This window comes from Passer domesticus, chromosome 4 (assembly GCF_036417665.1).
Source record: "Passer domesticus isolate bPasDom1 chromosome 4, bPasDom1.hap1, whole genome shotgun sequence".
Classification (NCBI taxonomy): Eukaryota; Metazoa; Chordata; class Aves; order Passeriformes; family Passeridae; genus Passer; species Passer domesticus.
Window position 1 is genome coordinate 37,188,317 of NC_087477.1, and position 18,486 is coordinate 37,206,802.

At 38.0% G+C, this 18,486-nt stretch overlaps 1 protein-coding gene across 1 annotated transcript in view; it reads right to left on the minus strand.

The window, feature by feature from the left end:
* Nucleotides 1-6,705: 6,705 nt before the first annotated feature.
* Nucleotides 6,706-18,486, minus strand: part of PAPSS1 (3'-phosphoadenosine 5'-phosphosulfate synthase 1) — a 39,157-nt gene continuing 27,376 nt past the window's right edge. The window contains exons 10-12 of the mRNA XM_064417167.1: nt 18,013-18,281; nt 15,985-16,214; nt 6,706-7,734 (exon numbers count right to left, since the gene is read on the minus strand). Coding sequence (XP_064273237.1) covers nt 7,596-7,734; nt 15,985-16,214; nt 18,013-18,281 — 638 coding nt within the window. The 3' untranslated portion in view covers nt 6,706-7,595. The remainder of the gene's footprint in view (nt 7,735-15,984; nt 16,215-18,012; nt 18,282-18,486) is intronic.

Here is an 18,486-nt window from a genome sequence, read left to right on the forward strand (position 1 = left end):
TCAAATATGTCTTCCAGATTTAAAGTCAGAAAGTGAACATGGAAAAGAACCTACTTCCTTAGCATTAACTTCAAGGTCCACAGACATGTAGGATAATAATCAAACCAAGAGTGCATAGAGAAACTGAATTTTCTTTTATTGCTTACATGGTTATGTAGGAAAATCTCAAATGAGGAATTACTGCATACAGGTGAAAAAAGTAAAATATTTATGTGTAAATAAAAGCATGAGTTTACTTGTTTGAAACAGTCTAGTGCAGGATTGGTCTAGACTGACCGGGATTTTCAGTCCTTTGCCAATTCTCATTCAGCAAGTTCTCAAACTGAAGACAATGCAAATGGTTGAATAAGAGAGAGAAAACACAATGGTCCCCTATCAAGAAGGGGACACTTGCATAAATCATAGAACTTTTATGTTTAATTTTTCAAGCACATTAAAAATGTGCACATGTTTTAGGTAGAACATGCTGCATTAAATTTGCATTTGAACCATAACTGTGATTATAAGAAAAGCACAATATTCTTTTGAAGTTTTGCTGGTTGCTCTCACCCCACCAGTGGGGAGGTTAGGGGTGCACAAAAAGCTGTGAGCAGACACAGCCAGGACATCTGACCCCAGCTGATCCAAGGAATATCCCATACCATATGGCAGCATGCTTAGCATAAAAGGATGGGGGAAGAAAAAGGAAGAAGCCTTACATTTGCAGTGATGGTGGTTTTCTTCTCAAGAACCAATTACACAGGATGGAGTCCTGCTTTCCTGGGAATGGCTGAACACCTGCCTGCCCATAAGAAGCAGTGAATGGATTCCTTGTTTTCTCTGCTTGTGTGTGTGGATTTTGCTTTAGCTATTAAACTGTCTTTACCTCAACACACAAATTTTCTCACTTTTACCCTTCTGATTCTCTCCCCCATCCAGACATGGGGGGAGTGAGTGAGCAGCTGTGTAGGGCTTAGCTGCCAGCTGGGGTTAAACCACATGTTACAAGATGTGGGTTTTTATTGCCAGTGCTTGAATAAGGTTATCCTGGAATTCTTCACCACCAAATCACTGTCTTTAAATACACTTATCTCCAGCCCATAAAGTATTTGACAAGAAATCCTCACAACATGAATGAATCCCTGAACCAAAGGCTAATGAAAAAGGAAAGAGTTGTTTTAATAGTTGATGAAAATTCACCAATCTTTACATGAGATTGATGCTTAGAAGACAATTTTGTACAGAAGGGAAAATGATCAAACTACAAAAAGCAAAACAGCCAAGAATAATTACTAAGATAAACTTTAAAACTTAAATATTCTTTGCAAATCCATTTCATGGTAGAGCTCAGAAGCATCCATGTATTTAAAAATACTCACAGCAAGTCAGAAAAACTACAAAGAATCACTGCTATTCTGAGTGTCTCCAACTACCAAGTAAGGAATACACATTTTCTGTTTTCAGGAAGAAGGAGTAATTTTCCTTGAAGAAATTAGGAACAAAGGAGTTATAAATAACTGTCTCTAATGAAGAAACGTCAATAATACTTACCATTTTGCACCATACTTACGATGTTGGCTCTGATGGTATGTTTATTGCTCTGCTGTCACATAGCATGATAGGAAATTTTTGCTCATATAACTACAACACTATCTTTCAGACAGTTTAAATATAAACTAGGATGCAGTAAAAACACTAAACTTTTTCCTAGTGGAAAGTTAAACATGAACTTGCCTCATAATTGTCTTCATTGTCTGGAAACAATTGAATTAAATCATTAAAATATTGTTTTTCACAGGTCATAGATGAACTATAAACAAGGCAGAACTCAATAACACATGAGCAATCCTGCAAATAACCTTCCATTGACTAATCAATTACAGTTTTCCATTCTACATCAGGCAGCCCATTTGAACCCAATCTTTAAGGGTTTCTTCTGCTTCCACTTAAGTCTTTGAGAAAGCTGTCGATGAAATCAAATTAATAAAACAAAGCCTAAATAATTTCTCATTCTCTAGGGAGCACTATTGAAATCAGAGAAATGTTTCCATGTTAAGAGTAGGTTTGTCCTGAAAAAACTGTCATGTTTTATAATAAATAAAATGTATCAACAATGTCAGGGAACATTAACACATGGATACTGGTGTCTCTCATCTGTCTCATTGCAATTGTTGTAATGAACTTTACTATTAAGCATTACAAAAATAATTGATTTAGACCACAACAATTCAGGCACATGTCATCTGGGTAGAGAGCCTCGAGATCTGCAGGTGCTCAGCAAAATATAAAAACTTACAGCTTAGACTGAAAGGGGTTTTTTTACATGCACCATAACTGCTGCTATGAGACGAAAATAAATGGATACGGCCAAAATATTTGTATTCCTCTCATATGATGAAATTTATGGTGATGAACATAGAACACCACAGAAAAAACAGCTTTGCTTGCAGAGGATAAAAGCAAGATTTGGGCACTATTTTCAGCCCAGTAAAGTTTATACTGAAACTGATATTTTTTCCTCATTTTATACATAGACAGGTATCACTATTCAAAGCATTGTGTAGCTGGATTTTAACATGACAGTCGGGTGACTACTCTTATACTGGATCCAAAGCTACTTGAGTTTTATGGCATATAAAACCTCTGCACTCTCTCTTTAAAGTCGGAGCCACTAACAGTCTAAGAATTCCAGATGTGGCTTTAAAGCTGTGTTTTCTAGCTTTCAGTGTAGTTGCCTTTCCCCCTCAACTTCAAAATTACATCAAGATGAGTTTTCTAGGGCAAACAGTTCTGGAAATACTGAATGCATGATTCTAGCTCATGAGCATATATAACCTCCATAGAGAAGAAAAAAGTGATTTTAATAAAGACTAAATAATGAAAAGGGATACAGGTTAAAAAAAAAATTAATTCCACAAGAACAGACACAGAGCTTGAAGGAGAAACAAAGAAACCCCTTCAATGGACACTTCAAAAGCCTAGCAAAAATCCAGCTATATTCATAATCAAAAAGTTTTTTGTGAATGAAAAAGCTAATTTAAAAGAGGCATTGGTATTCCAGCCCTCAGGCTTTCTTCAAGGTAAAAACAACACAAATGAGCAGAAACCTCGGCACAGTCACCCTTTAAATCACATGTTTACCTGGCACTTGTTTAGCTGCTATCAAGGAACTCTCATATTCATTCAACTGGAAATTTAAATTTCCCCTCAGCAGTCTAGCTTCTCAGTTCCATTTGTAAAAAAACAAGCATGGAAAAAAAATAGAAATGGAACCAGTCACTCTTCTCTATAATAGAATTTAAATCAAGAATTTTGGTAAGTAAGTTTCTAAGACCAATTAAAAAAGACAAAATACTTATTCTGAGCTGTCAGTTGCTTTCATTGCATTGTTTAATTTGGCCAACTCACTCCAGGCTGAAGTGCCTGGCTTTTTACAGGTGATGGTGAAGAGGTTCTATGCCAGGTTTGAGTAGAATACCATCTCTACACATTTCTTACAAACATTCTAACACCACAGTAAATCTCATTCCTATAAACATACATGCAAAGTTAGGTGAAGGTCCAGTTTCCATCTTCTTTCTTCCCTATCAATTCCCCCATATTAAGTGAAGGATTAGTTTTAATTTTCCCTGTTTTTGGACATGGTGCCATAGATGAAGTAACAGATCTTCTGACTCACAGGGAACAGAGATGAGAGATTTTATTCCATGTTCCTACAATCCCTAGCATGATAACTTTAAGGTTCATGACTAGAGATAAAAGGAATGTTGAAAGTCACACACACTCGTTGAGGCTGTCAGCATTTACAAGGAAAGGACGTAATATGCTGGTTAGCACCTTTAAATTCTTGGGAAGGAAAAATAATCTGGACTACACTATTAATATTTGTTTATGATGCTCAGAGTAACTTTTATTGTTTGTCTAGCATGGAAAGACAGGAAGTTTAATGCTTTGAATGACCAATTTATGAAACTTTTTAAAATTAGGGAAATAGGAAATGCAAGAGAGGGTCAAATTCAGGCAAATTACAATACTGACTACCTAGGTCATAGCCTTGTTTATTTCCACAACCACTATGCCAGGACAGCCTCTCCTTTCCTTCCCCTCCTGAATTCTACTGCATTATTCCAGATGTAGCAGCTTGATTAGCTCCAAACTGGATCTGAAAAACAACTTGGGACCTAGTCTGCACTCTCCATTTTGCATCTCTAATGCACTACTGAATTGCTAGTGTCCACATTCCCTATTGAAAGAAAAAAACAGAAGTCAGCATCCTCAGCAGTTATCTACTATTTTTACATCACAGCCTGTAGATCCTTATGTGAAAAGCTACTCTGAATATTCATGTCAGTCAAAAAAAGGCATAAAAGAACTCACAAATCAAAAAAAAGAATTCTCATCCAAGAGCTCCTTTAGAAAAAGTTTCCATGTTCTTAAGTTGCTTATGGGTACTGCAGGAATTTCTTCACCTAGGAGCTGCAGTAATTTTGTACCATTTATTTAACCCTAAGGTTTATGGTTTGGTAATCTCCACCTACTTTGTTCATCTTGTAATTTGAAAAGCTATGATTGTATGAGCCATATGGATCAAGAGTGTTACTACTTTCATAGATCACATGCCAAATAGATCAGAATGATCCTCTGGAAGAGAATAATCATCTCGAGACTGTACAAAAAGTATAGGATAACTACCATAAAATATCATGTACAACAGTAGCAGGTAAAGAACCATTTATGAGTTAAATTAATGTAGACGCAGAAAATATGAGGCGGGGGAACACTATTTGACATTTCTCATCTTCATGAACAGGGTAAAACTCCTCTTGACTGCTAAATAACTTTTAGAAAGATGATATGCTTGGAAGTTTGATTTTGTTGCTCTTGGTAACACAGCAATACAACTGCTTAGATACATGATTCCTATCCATACCAGTATTTTTCCAGTTGAAAAAAAAATTGTTTTAGGAAGTGAAGAAAGGAGACAATGCAGCTTTTTATTTTTCCAGCTGCACAATTAGGTCCTGCTTACATTGATCAATCCTATCCTTACATGAGATCACATAGTGATCCATAGATCACATTATTTCTGTTGCATGAAATTTCCTGAGATCACTGCTCTTTGTTGCCTGAGCTGGTGGGAAGGCACGTGTTTGGTGAAACTACCATCACCTCACTAGTCCAGCTGCTACCTCTGGAGAACCCCAGCTGCTGTCTCAGAAGCACCTCAAATGCCATTGCACCCTTAAATGAAGGTGAACAAACTGTTGAAAGCAGAATGTTAGGACTTGTCAACTGATAATGGCATCCACTGAGAGAAGGCAAGGAAAAGCTAAAGAGAGACACTGGCAAAAGATTAATTTCTGGCAGGATAGCCCTTTCTTGTAACTATGACTTCCTTAAATAAGGAAGCTGCAGACAGGAGGAAAAATTTGAACTCTGCAGTGAAAACTCATATAATACAGGAAAATATTGTTGTACAGAGCAAGTCCTGCCTACAAATTGATCAGATGCTCCTGCTCCCAATTAGCATTATTCTGGGAATGCTGGGCTTTAAGTTCACAAAAGACTGCAGCTTCTTTAATACACAGCCCTCCAAGAAATGCTTTGCAGAGGCACTATAACAACAACATGGGTTACACCTAGAAAAATAGATCTGCTTGTTATCACTGTGTTAATCTGCTTGAAGGCACTCCTGCTTCTAAATTCACTTCACATGATTATTCAAATTCACGTTCATCACTCACATTTATTTTCCAGGCTTCATATAGCATTTTAAAAACACTAACTTCTGTAGACATTCACCTGTGTTTGCTATTCTGTCAAAATGTTATCTTCCATCACAGCTAGCAAAAGAATCAAACCTGACAGCAAAGAGTCCAAACTGCAACTTCCAACAGCAAATCCCACTTTAGCAGCTGACAACTCTAGTTCACCTTCATGGTTAAACTCGAAGTTTTGCATGAACAGCTGCACATGGATGAATGGACTCTTTCTTCCAGATTTTATATATATCCTATATATTGAAACAACCTAAAAAGAAAGCCAAGTTTGAAGAAAATATGTTCAGTGATTCTGAGAAATAAGCTTGACAAAACAGTCTCGAGTCGTAGTAGTTTGCTAATAAACAAGACTTGTTTTTTCCCAGTTCCACCTTATTGTCTGTCAGAGAAAAGAATTCCACTAAAAAATACATTCTACCTCTCTTCAGAGGCAGAGGAAGAAAAGGTCAGTCTCAAAGAATTTGTCTTAAATGTTACTGTGAACAAGTAAACAAAGACTGCAAGTAGCATTCAACCCATTCATTACACAGATCCCCTCATCACAACTTTTCTGACATGAAAAAAATAACCTAGATGAACACATGCTCATCCAGTATCAAAATTCTAACAACAATTTTGAGCTAGTTCTTCCTATATATACTGTTTAACAAGAAAAAAGCAAATTTCTGTGACAAGGGTATGAGGTAGTTTCTAGCTAAGAGAGGTTATAACTGTTCTACTGATTACCTGCAAATGCTTGAAAAGACACCAATAGGTCAGTGTTACTTTACACATTAAGTGTTTTACTTTTCATTTCTTATGTGTCTTCAGGATTTTGGAAGAATCCTAAAAGAACATGTGCTTTGTCTTTAAAGCAAAGCTGGCTCACAAGATTACTCTTTGGAGACCTTGAAAAACAGAAAATCAATATCTGAACAAAGCATTTTTACCACAGGAAATGCCAAAATCTAAGGATTTTCTTTATTTTTCTTGCAATAATTAAACATGAAATTAAGTTTGGGCTATCATGCTTTTAAAAAAGTTGTAGTAGGCTGATTAAGTATATCTGGAATCAAAAAACAGTAAGTTACATCAAATGAAATAAAACATACTCTACTGACACCTATGGCAGTAAGCATATACAAAAACAATATGTGAATTTGTTAACAATTCCAAGTCAAAGCTAGGTATTTTCTTTTATTCATTACTTGGCCATCTTCACAGGTCCACAGCAGAAGAGAAACAACGTACAATAAACAACAAAATTAAACAAAGAAAGCAAAATTTTAATTATGCTACATAAAAAAAATCCTTCTGCCTTTTGATTACATGTAGTCAGAAATAAATTTTAAGTGCTTCTGGAGATGATAATGATGAGTTAAAGATGAAGACACTTTAACAGACGTTTTGAAACATTCTTTACTTTTTTGATTTATAGATAATCTATCCATAGTTAAAGGATTAACTCCTACATTTTCTTCTACAAACTACTAAAACCAGACACTACCCAGCAGCTTAAATAACATATGAAAAAGCTGCATCTATTTAACAGCTGCAGAACTCAGGACAGAGGCAATAAAATATAAAAAAAAAAAAAATACAGGAGTTAAAAATCCTACTGCAAGAATATTAACTGTAATAAAAGAGAAGACATTAAAACCAGCAGCTAGTTAGGTGCCAGGACATAATAGAACCCATAAGGGCAGGCAAAGAATGATGCTAAGTTAGGAAGAAAGAGTCTGTTTTCAGAGAACTTCCTGACAGACACCACAACAAAGCAACATGAATGGTGACTGTGTGGTCCCTTTCTCGTAAATAAATCAGGCGTCAAAGGTTGATCTGCAGTTAATAAGAGGCCTAAGCCTTCTCCAAGGATTTGTAGTATTCTGTCAGCACAGTCCAAGCCTTGGGAGCCATGAAGCCTTCCGGAGGGTTTTGTCCTTCCCGAGCCAGCCTGCGCATGCGGGTCCCCGATATAAAATCAAAGTCTTCATGGCTGAGAGAGTAGGGGTGGAGGAAAAGGGAGGGAAAAAATAACATACTTTAAAAGTAGGCAAATTTGCTCATATTCCTTCTACTTCCTTGATGCTTTATACATTTTTTCTTGGGAGTATAATGCTGTATAGCAGCTGTCATTTCAAGGCCAGCAATGCCAGTAAGTCTCAGGAATATACATACTCTACAATATCCACCTTTGGTAACTCTCAAAGCTTTAGCAGCATGGTGCAACTGAACCCCTGTGGACTGAATTCAGTCTGTGCTTCCATTGAGCCTGGCTTGCTCTCTGTGAGGAAACAAACTCCTGTTGAAGGAGAACCATCTACTCTTCCTACTGTCTGAGCCCTCTGCCAAGGCAACAGCAGCCATCCTGATTTACACCTTGTCTTGCCAGGGCAGGAGACCAGCCTGATGAGCTGGCTGAATGTTCCTGTGCTGCTTCAAGGAGGTTGTTTCAGTGCCACTAGAGAACGTGTAAAAAAATTTGTATAACATCTTAGTGAAGGACTATTTGGAGAACAAAGAAAGTAAAACCCTCAGAATCTAGAGGCAAGCTTCTCAGCTGTGCCTTTGCAAGACACTGAGCACACATACATATATTTATGTATATCAATAACCTGGCATATACAATTCAAAATAAAGAGAAAAGCAATGGAATAATAAAAATACTTTCCCCTAAAGATACCTTTCCCCTAAAAAACAAAATTCAGTTGGAGAAATGCAGAACTAAACACAGATGAGGATTGTTTACCATTGTTAACATAAGATTTTAAATTATTAACTTCTCAGGTATATGGTCATAAGCAGCAAACGCTCCACAAATTAAATTACTCCTCACAGGACTGAAACAGTAAAAGCAAGACAAGAATGCCAGAATTCTATCAAATGCTCCAAGGGAAAAAATATGTATTTCTACATTAAATATGCAATTTTACTTATGCCATTCACTCAATTTGCAACATGTATGCATTACTCATTCTTTACTTGTCTGTTTGAAATAAAAACCAAGTATTGATCTCAGATGTACATGCCTTAGACAGAGACAGGAGCCAAGTGTGCACATCAGAGGGCAGAACTTGGCTCTAAGTGCTGGTCTATGCTCAGTAGGATATGGAAGTTAGCAAGATGCAGAAAGCATTCCACAGCTCCCTTTCACAATAACACTAGCCCCATAACTTTTTGATTTGGACTGTATACATTTACACACCAGCACTGTCATACATGCTCTTTTCTTGTTGCTCTAAATTTGGGACTGTGGGTTCCTGAAGTGTCACAAGACAAAAAAACCCTACTGTGCTTTAGTCCTGCAAAATATAAATTACATAAAAATGAAAATTTAAACTTGGTGTAGCTCCATCAGAAAAAAAGTTGGCACTGCTATTTATAACATCTCAAAATTTTATTCTGTAGCAGATACAGGTCTGCTGTTCACTAACACTGCCTTGAAGGTAACTTGAGTGCTTTGTAAAGAACTACTTATATAAAATATGTGGGAAAATTATAAATCTGGTTAATTCTGTCAAAAAATACTAAGTCTTCCAATGATCAGGAAGAGAAGAGTAAAGCAAGTCCTATGAAGTTTCTCCATGTGTGTTTTCTCCACATGAAAGCTGGAGCATAAAAAAAAAAAAGGTGCTTTATTCCCCTTTGTTTCTTAAGTTTCCAGAAAAGCACTCAATTTTGCCCCATACCCTGCAAGTGAAAGAATGCTACCAAACTACTACATTTAGATATGCCACAGAAGTTTGCTTCAATAACACACACTCCTCCTTTAGCTGCTTCTTATCCCTAGTTGCACAAAAATCAGGTAAGAAGCAGAGATACCAAGGAAGAGAGAAACATGAAGCTAAGGAGATCTGCAGAAATTGTAAAAAAATTAAAGAAAAAAAAGTGAGTGAGCATCATATCAGAAATACAGTACATTCAGCATGGCATAATATTTCTAGAAATGTTTCCAAGATACTATTAAAAATTTAAAATGTACTAATGATGTCCTCACATCATACTGAAGGTCTATTTTGAAAGGGTTTTTCTTTTTAAAAAATTATTTTAATTAGTAATTGCTAAAGTAACACAAATGGAGCCTTGGCAATATATACACAACAAGACAGTATTTTCTGCCTTTTTTAAAAATTACTGCATTTACAAATGTAAATAAAATTTCAGAAACTGAGATTCCTGCTAAGGAGAAAAACCTTATCAGTACTTTGGCCACTGCAGCGTGATGTGACCCACAAGCATTTTGAAATAAAACATATCAATATGAGTAATTTGCGTTAGCAGAAGGAGATAGTAAAAGGAGTCACCATGAAATTTCGTTCAGAGTGAATTTTGAAGACATTAAGAGTTACTCTATATAAGGTGGATTTGAGTGGAACATGAGAGGGGAAAACATTTGACCCTTAAAGATCCTATAAAAAAGTCACTCAAATTCCATTCTTGACAGACTTGAAATGGCCCTCAATGAAACTTAATATAAGCCTTTTCTGACTATGGCACTTAAGTACCTTTGAAAATTTTACTCAGTAGCTGTAGGAATCAGCTTTCTTTTATGCTACTAAATACTTGTAAAATTGATTTGACCTTCTACTGCCAATTGAGTTTGACTGGTACTAACACAATACTTTGTGCTACTGCAATTAAAAGCAGTCTCCAAAAAGAAAGGAAAATAATTCAGAAATATAACCACAACAAAAATTTGTCAACAGAAAAACAGTGCTGGAACATTTCACACTGAGGACTGGTATTTTCTCTGTGGCATAGCATCCTAGAACTCTACTACACTCACAGTGTGGAAAAAACCATACCTACACACACTGTGAAATTTTCTTACTTAGGGAGGACAGGGATTTCAGAGACCTTCAGAGACCTTTTGTCCTGTGACAAAACAAGGACATCATTAGTTTGCAAGGAGGAAGTGACTGCCACAGGCCTACAGGAAAGCTCCTGTGCCGGACCTCTGAGGTGTCAATACAGTGCATTAATACAGTAACTGGAGAGAACATTTCTTCTGCTTTGGTATTCCATACAAATTTAATCTAACGATAGACCACATTACATAGTAGATTTTTCATCTGGGAGCACTAAAAATCAGTCATAATCTTGGGAACCCTGACCTCCTCTTACGTATTGAGCACGGTGCAAATGATCTTCTAGGCATTCCCATTCTCTGTGGAGAATGTCTGGTGCTCTCAAGGTCTTAAAGAATTACTCTTAAACACAAGACTCATAATAAAAGTACAGACCATTCATTCACAGTTTCGCTTTGTTTTTTTTTGGCAAATAGAGCAATAGGGAAATAAAACAATAACATGACTTATTCACCCTGGTCTGTCTTCAAAACAACCGTGATGTTCTACTCAGCTAGCAGACTTCAGACTAATTTCTGGGACAATTCAGTCTCCTTATCTGGGGTCCAATTCTAACCTTAAACCCTTTCTAGAAGGACCTTCTCTGAATTTAAACTTGCCTTTGCAGCACCAAGTCATGACTTACACTGTAACTCTTACAGGAAGTCTACACGGTGCCTTGGGAATGAATGTCCCATGATGCCGAATGAACCAGCTAGTGCCAGCTAGGTTCAAATCCCAACCAGCCAGGAACAAACTGTTTGTGAAGTTAGAACACAATATTGTGATTAATATCAACATATGCAAAGCAAAGCCTTCCTTAATTCCTTTCTAACTGGCAGGAGGGTTTAATTCTCCTGCCCTGATGGAGAGTTTCAGTGTATCCTACATTATGTACTAATGGTAATTGGAAAGCCATATTTCACATAACTAAAGGAGAACAGTCAAGTGTGTTTATTGCAGCTTCTTAAGCCACTTTAAAAAACAAATTTGAGAACAGTATGTACTTAGTTGGAGCAGCTCTCCTATAAGTAGGATTTTATAGTATTAAAGCAGTAATGGCAACCATATTAAAGGTCCCAGGAAAAAAAAAAAAGTTAAAATCTCTCTTCTTCACAGATATCCATGCTTCGTTTACATTTTATATGATAGCATGAACAATGTGCTCCAGTCACCTTACTTATGGGTTTATTTTAGCTAAAATGTTCTCTTTGGTTTTCTTTCAGAAAAAAAAAAGAAAAAGTAATTTAATTCCAGACACTGTTGTGGCTTTTTTAATTGTCAGACTAATTTCCTTTCATAATTGAGTTTTTTCTCAGCAGCACTCTGTGGCTGCATTTTATAGGACTGATCTTCCATAAAGAATTGGGAATCTCTGCTCACAAAACCAGCTTCTATTATTAAGCCACTAATCCCAAATTACACTTGTCTGTGGTAACTGTTTGTGAGGCCTTTTTGGCTGAAGAAGCACACTAACTGATTTTCTGAAGGAATTTCAGCATTGGGCAAGCTTTTTTTGGGGGGAAGGGGGATGGGTAGTGGTGTTATTTGTTGGTTTCTTGGTTCTTTGGTTATTTTCTTTACACTTCACTCTACCAACCGTTTACAGGTCAGCCATTCATTTTTAATTACTCCATTATAACTAGAGTTCTTACTATAAACTCTTCCAAAACACATTTGGATATATTCAATTATAGATCAAAATTTTTATGAAATCTAGAAGTGCAAAAACTTTGATAAGGACTTTAACAATATTCATGTTAGCTTTTATATGCATTAATTCAGAATTCTATGCAAGTGGAAACGCTCAAGCTTCCCACACAGAAACTTAGATTAGGCTTTCTATCTGACTTGAGCAACAGCAAAAATGGCAATTTTATTTTTATGGTCCTCATTTTGACCAAAGGGAAAAGAAAATGAAATTAGCTTTACCTGTGCTGCTACACATCATTTCAAATGCATTCCTCAAATCACTCTCCTAGATCTAAGTTTCAGGAAAATTGTTTTTCAAAACATAAGTTTCGAGAGTTCACTTTCATGAAGTGCTAAACTTAGTTCTAAGATGGCCAAGAAACAAATTTAAAATTGTGTTGGCCTCATGAGGTAAAGCATGAATATAATTCCAAGTCATTGGTTGTTCATATGTCTTAATATTCTAAAGGGTAACTTTGTTTAAACAATTTATACATGTTAAGCTTTGTGCATCACTTTGCAACTACAGTTGTTGTGCAGCTGTTATAAAAGCTTTCAGGTCAGGCTTTTTGTCAGGTTTTCCTTACCCCCTTTCCTCACAGACAATGCTCTGTTATGCTGAATGCAACCAGGATATTTCTGCCTTTCCTTACTGACAGGGGCCAAGTGGCTTCAGCTCCCACACATCACCACAGCAGCTCAGCACTGTTAGCCAGCAGCACAAGGTCCTGACACACCAGGTCAGCATCTCCAGACTGGTCCCAAGCAGCCACTGGGTCAGCTGAAATGCCAAGGGCAGCACATGTTCTGGAGGGTACTAACAGAAGTGAGAAACAAACTGACCTTCTATACCAACTCCACTAAACTGTGCTTTGTGTCACCTTTGGGAGCGGAAGACCTTAAGCACAACAACCTCTTGGAATCACAGGCAGCACACCAGAGAAGTGAGGGCCTTTGACACTAATTTGGAGGCAGGGCCAGTGTAGGCTTTTTGGTGCTTCCCAGGCTTGCCAGCAAGGTCATGAGCAGCTCAGGCACAGCCAAGTCTCACACAGCACCTTACTGGAGGCAGGTGACCACTAGTAACCCAGCCTCTGAACACCCATCCCCACAGGCGTACAAGGAATGCTGTCAGCAAGTGTTACAACTTTCTCGTAGAAGCTGAGCAAAGCAACTCTCTGCCACTGCTAATTCTGCAGCCACAGCTTTTCAGACATCCTTCTGACAGCTGGACCAAGCTTTTGGTAACCTCTCACCATGAGCCAAAGATTCATCTACCACCATCCTCATGTTAGGACTTTGTCAGAAGCCAAAAGGTATTTCACTAATAGCAGCAAAGAGCCCAACTGCAATAACCTCTGCATGTCTCTGCTGCCAAGCCAGATGTGGGTGCGACTCTACCAAAGGTAGCAGATGGAGTCTACTACGGTTTCTCACAAGTACCTTCCCAAACAGAGGAGTCCAGGAAGCCTGAAAGAACAGAAGAGATGATCACACAGGGAAAGAATAACTACACCCAGCAGCTAAGATATGCGGCCAGCTATACTCAGTTCAAGGGAAACCCCCTTGTCATAAGCTTCCACATATTCATTAGCGATGTAAATTCTGGAATTGTCTAGTTGGCTTTCAAGAGTCCAAGCCTCAAGAAACTGAGAAAGGTGCAAGAGATACCAAATTACCCTTTTCTGATACAAGTCACATCAATGCTTCTAAGCATACAACCCTCCTTCCCACATTTTTAGGCTGTGTTTTTCACCAAGTGAGCTCAGGAAAGATTTCCACAAACATCACCATTTCACATCCAAGGGTCTTCCACCCTGATCATCTCATAATTCCAAGCAATCCGTTCTTCCCTGCCATCTCCTTGCAGAGTGGAACACCACATGGTCCAGGAGTCTGCCACATTTTCAGCATTACACAGACTATGTTGAAAGGCAGCCAGCTGCACCCACCCAGGCTCTGACTCTGTCTGGAGCCTACCACAGTGCTCCGTCTGGCAGGCAGGAGCAGGGACGGGAGCCTGCACGTGTCTGCATTGCCATCTAGAGGATTGCTGCCACACACCAGCCCATCTACAAACAGTATCCAGGGCAAATGGGACAGGACAAATGGGCTTACATCCTGACAGCACCAGGGCAGAACTGCACCTTAGTGGCAGTATGGTCTTTTTTCCATGACAGTTATAGAACCATGGAAAAAAGTGCCCCAAACCAAGGTTTCATAGACACAGTGAAAGGATAAAAGTGTGCACATGATGCAGTCTATGACAGGAGGTAAAATCTGCTCCCACTGGTTTTCATAAAAAAATCTCCAAGAGTTGTTTGGGGTTTTTTTAAATCATTTGCTATGGCTAATGACAGAGGTATAATTTTACTAATTTTACTTGATTCAAGTCACATCTATCCTTCTAAGAGTACAGCACTGATGATCAGAGAATCAGTATTCTGAATTTTGGCCTGTCATGTTGCTACTTGCTTACTATTCTAATTAATAAGAATTGACACCAATAAAACTACTTCACTTTGATCTTTCTGTACAGAAGCACGACCAGCAGGTCCAGGAAGGTGATTCTTCCCCTTTGCCCCACTCTTGCGACAGCCCACCTAGAGTACTGCATCCAGACCTAGGGATCTTAACATGGAAAGTCCATGAATCTGATGGAGTAAGTCCAGAGGAGGGCAAAAATTTGATTAGAGAGCTGGAGCACCTCTCCTCTGCAGACAGGCTGAGTGCTGCAGTTGTTTAGTCTGTAGAAGAGAAGGCTCCAAGGAGACCATATAGTACCTTCACATTCCTAAAGAAAGTTATAAGAGAGCTGGAGAGGAACTTTTTGCAAGGGCCTGTAGTGATAGGAGAAGGAGGAATGACTTCAAACTGAAAGAATGTAGGTTTAGATTAGATATTAGGAAGTAACTCATTCCTGTGAAGGTGGTGAGGCTGTCCAGAGAAGTTTACGTTTCAGTACCAACTTCAACATCAGTTTGATGTAAGTACATTTCAATAATCTGAATAAAGAAGGTTAAATTTAAATGACAAGTCATCTTCCCACTATCATTCCTTGTCATCAGAGCAACACATACACTACGTTTTGGACACTGCTATCCCACACAAGGGGAAAATAACATTGAAATATGCATACAGAAGGTGAAATGAACTGTTCTGTAATTGGATTTTTTTTAAAAAACAACAAAAACATCTGAAAACCCTGGGACACAGAATATTCTTAGGGCATCATTGTGCTTTATTACTAATAGAGAAACTAAATAGCTATTTGTCACCCCATCTTGTCCACTTTCTTTTCCATGCTGCACACTCTCCCTCCATCTCTTCCCTCTTATCTGATGCACACCTGACACCTGAGAAGTGTCTTATTTAGAAAGACAAAGCCGCAGAAAGCTAATCTTACCATTATAATAAATAATAATATCTTTCGCTGGATTTACCAATCTGTGCCATTATGCTCCAGAATCAGAGAAACCCCCAGTACCTGGGGAGCCTTCACGTGGCAGCTAAAGTTAGATCAGGTAGTTGCACTGTGAACCAAATAATGATGAATTCAAACTACATTTGTTCTGAAAGCTACATTGATCTAAAACACTGCCCTATTTGAGCAACATGAATTTAACTACAAACAATATTTTTTAATCTGGTTAGGGGTAAGAGGCACCTATTGCTCAAAATTTTCTTAAAATGAAAATACAACTTACTGATCAGAGTCATAATAATCCATGCACTTCTTTTTTTTATTATAGGCTGCAACCCTGAAGGGTACAATTTCCAGTGCTCGGAGGCCTGGAGCCATTGTGAGCACTTTGGCACCATGGGTTGGTTCATACAGATCTTTCCCAGTGTCAGGGTGTGGCATCCCTGCTGGATCTCGCCCTACAATGTAGAAGTTAGCTCCTGCAACCATCCGGGATCTGCAGTGCCACTGAACCTACAACAGAGACAGGAAAAACAATTAACAGAAGAAAAGGCTCCAAAACTTCAGCTCTCTTCAGCAAATGGGCATGCACTCCGTAATGTTACGTTTTCTTTAATCAGATGTGACTTCTATGGAGCCACAACATAATAAATAACCAGTAAAGTTGATCACCATCAAACTTACAGCTAAAACATACTATCCCCTTTTTATCTGCACAGCAGGTACTCAGAAAGTTACTTCAGCACCATCTACACACTCAGAAAAACCACCCATGGTCAGCATTTTCAACTTGTACATGTGGCAAGGATGCTGTTCAAGGCAGAACTAAAACTTTGTTTGCATGAACATTAAAACCCAAAGGACACATAAACCAGGTACACACTGCACATGAATGCTTGTAATAGCTTAACTTTCCTAGGCAGGTGAACTTATGGCATTTTAATACAGCTTTTCCTTATAGAACTGCTTCTTTTCTTCCAAGGCACTTGTCAGGAATGTTAAAAATACAAAAAAAATGCTAAACTGATAGTTATTAATCTTGTCCATTAGGATTTTTAAAGACTGGAAGGACACACCCTGTAAATAACCATATTACCAGCTGCTTGTTCTTCTGTAAAACACTTGTGCTACAGAAACAGATCTAGTACCAATAACTTTTAAATAACCTATGGGAAATTATTAAAGAACGAGTCTTTCTTATTACTTCAATAAACATTACTGCCAGGCTGTACTCTGAGGTCACTGGAATTGACCTCATAGGTCACAGGAGGAGAAAAATAAGTAAGGAGAAAAATTATATCCTGTTCAGAATAGGGAATGTGGATTTTGTTCCTCCTCACACATAAAAGAATGAGGTAGAAGATTTCTGTTAATTCTCACAAAAGGCCTATGGAGAACAGCAGAAGATTCGCCACATGAACTCACTCACATGCCTCAGCTAGATCTGGACTGCAGTTTTTTCTCTGGACTGAAAGGCAGTGAAAGCTCTGTTTGATCAGTCAACTGGCCAGCAGAAAATAAGTGGCATCTGTCTAATTTAACTTCACTAGTAAGATCTCCTATCTATGAAAAAAGCTACCCCAGAGTTAACCTCAGAGCCTGGTCAGAATTTGAACTTCCTGTGAGTCAAGGTGGAGGCCAGCAAGGAGGGGAAAAAAAAAGAAAAGACTAAAAAAAAAAAAAATAAAGGGGGAATGAGATGGAGGATCAATATCCCCTCAAGGAATTGTCCTCAACTGAGAACATTTATTCTTTCTGCTGCCTCCCACAAACCTCTAGGGACTCCAACCCAAGACCTGGCTCCTAAATAAAGTGTTGCCAAAGAATTATTTCATACAAAAGCCTCAAAACAATTCTCTCAGAATTAAGTTTTCCAAAAAATAAACAGACTGCTTTTTTCTTAATATGTGAATGCCCCTCCAAACATACAAACTTCTTGCTTAACAATCATAAAACTTAAGTATTTTTAACATTCAGGACAATCACTTGGTATGTTAACACATCTTATAATTCCTTCTGAAAAAGACTGTAAAAAAAGGAGGCAGGATGAAATTATCATATCCTTGTAACCGTAAAGAAAGGAATCTATAAACACAGTATTTTCAAAATTCTCCAATATAGAAGTTTCTTCAGAAGATAATGTTTTGGTTGGTGAAAGAGACTTGATAATCTACTTTCACAAGCAAAATTAGTCTCCTCCCTCCCTCCCTCTATTAAAACAACACAACACACAAACACCAGACATCGCACAAAATATTTTAGTGCGCTATCAAAAGGGTTTTGTTTCACGTGAAAATCTTGATGTATTTACCTCAGTTGGTCCTGCATACATCATGGGGGAAGGGAATATAGCTACCACTGTTGTTTCTGGATTCAGGATTCCCTCCTCCAGTACTGCAGCATGCTGCTTCATGCGCCACATCAGAGGAACATCATCCTCCTTTGTCCAGCCTCCAAGGGGGTGCAAGAGCAAAACCGGGCGCCGGTAGCCACGCTCCAGAAGCTGCTTGTGAGTGTCCTGCATTAAAAGAGCATGCCCATTGTGCACAGGGTTGCGTAACTGGAAGGCAAAGACAGCATCTGTGGAGGAAAAAAAAAAGACAAAAGATATAAGGAAAGTTATTTTATCAGGAGTCGTACAGCCACAGAAAAATCTTCAGTACGTGCTTTCCTCTGAGTTCTATTAAACAAGTGTAATAGCGCTCACAGGTCATTAAAGAATTATCAATTATTACAAAATCATTGAAACTAGTAAGCAAAACTAATAAAAAACAACCATACAAAA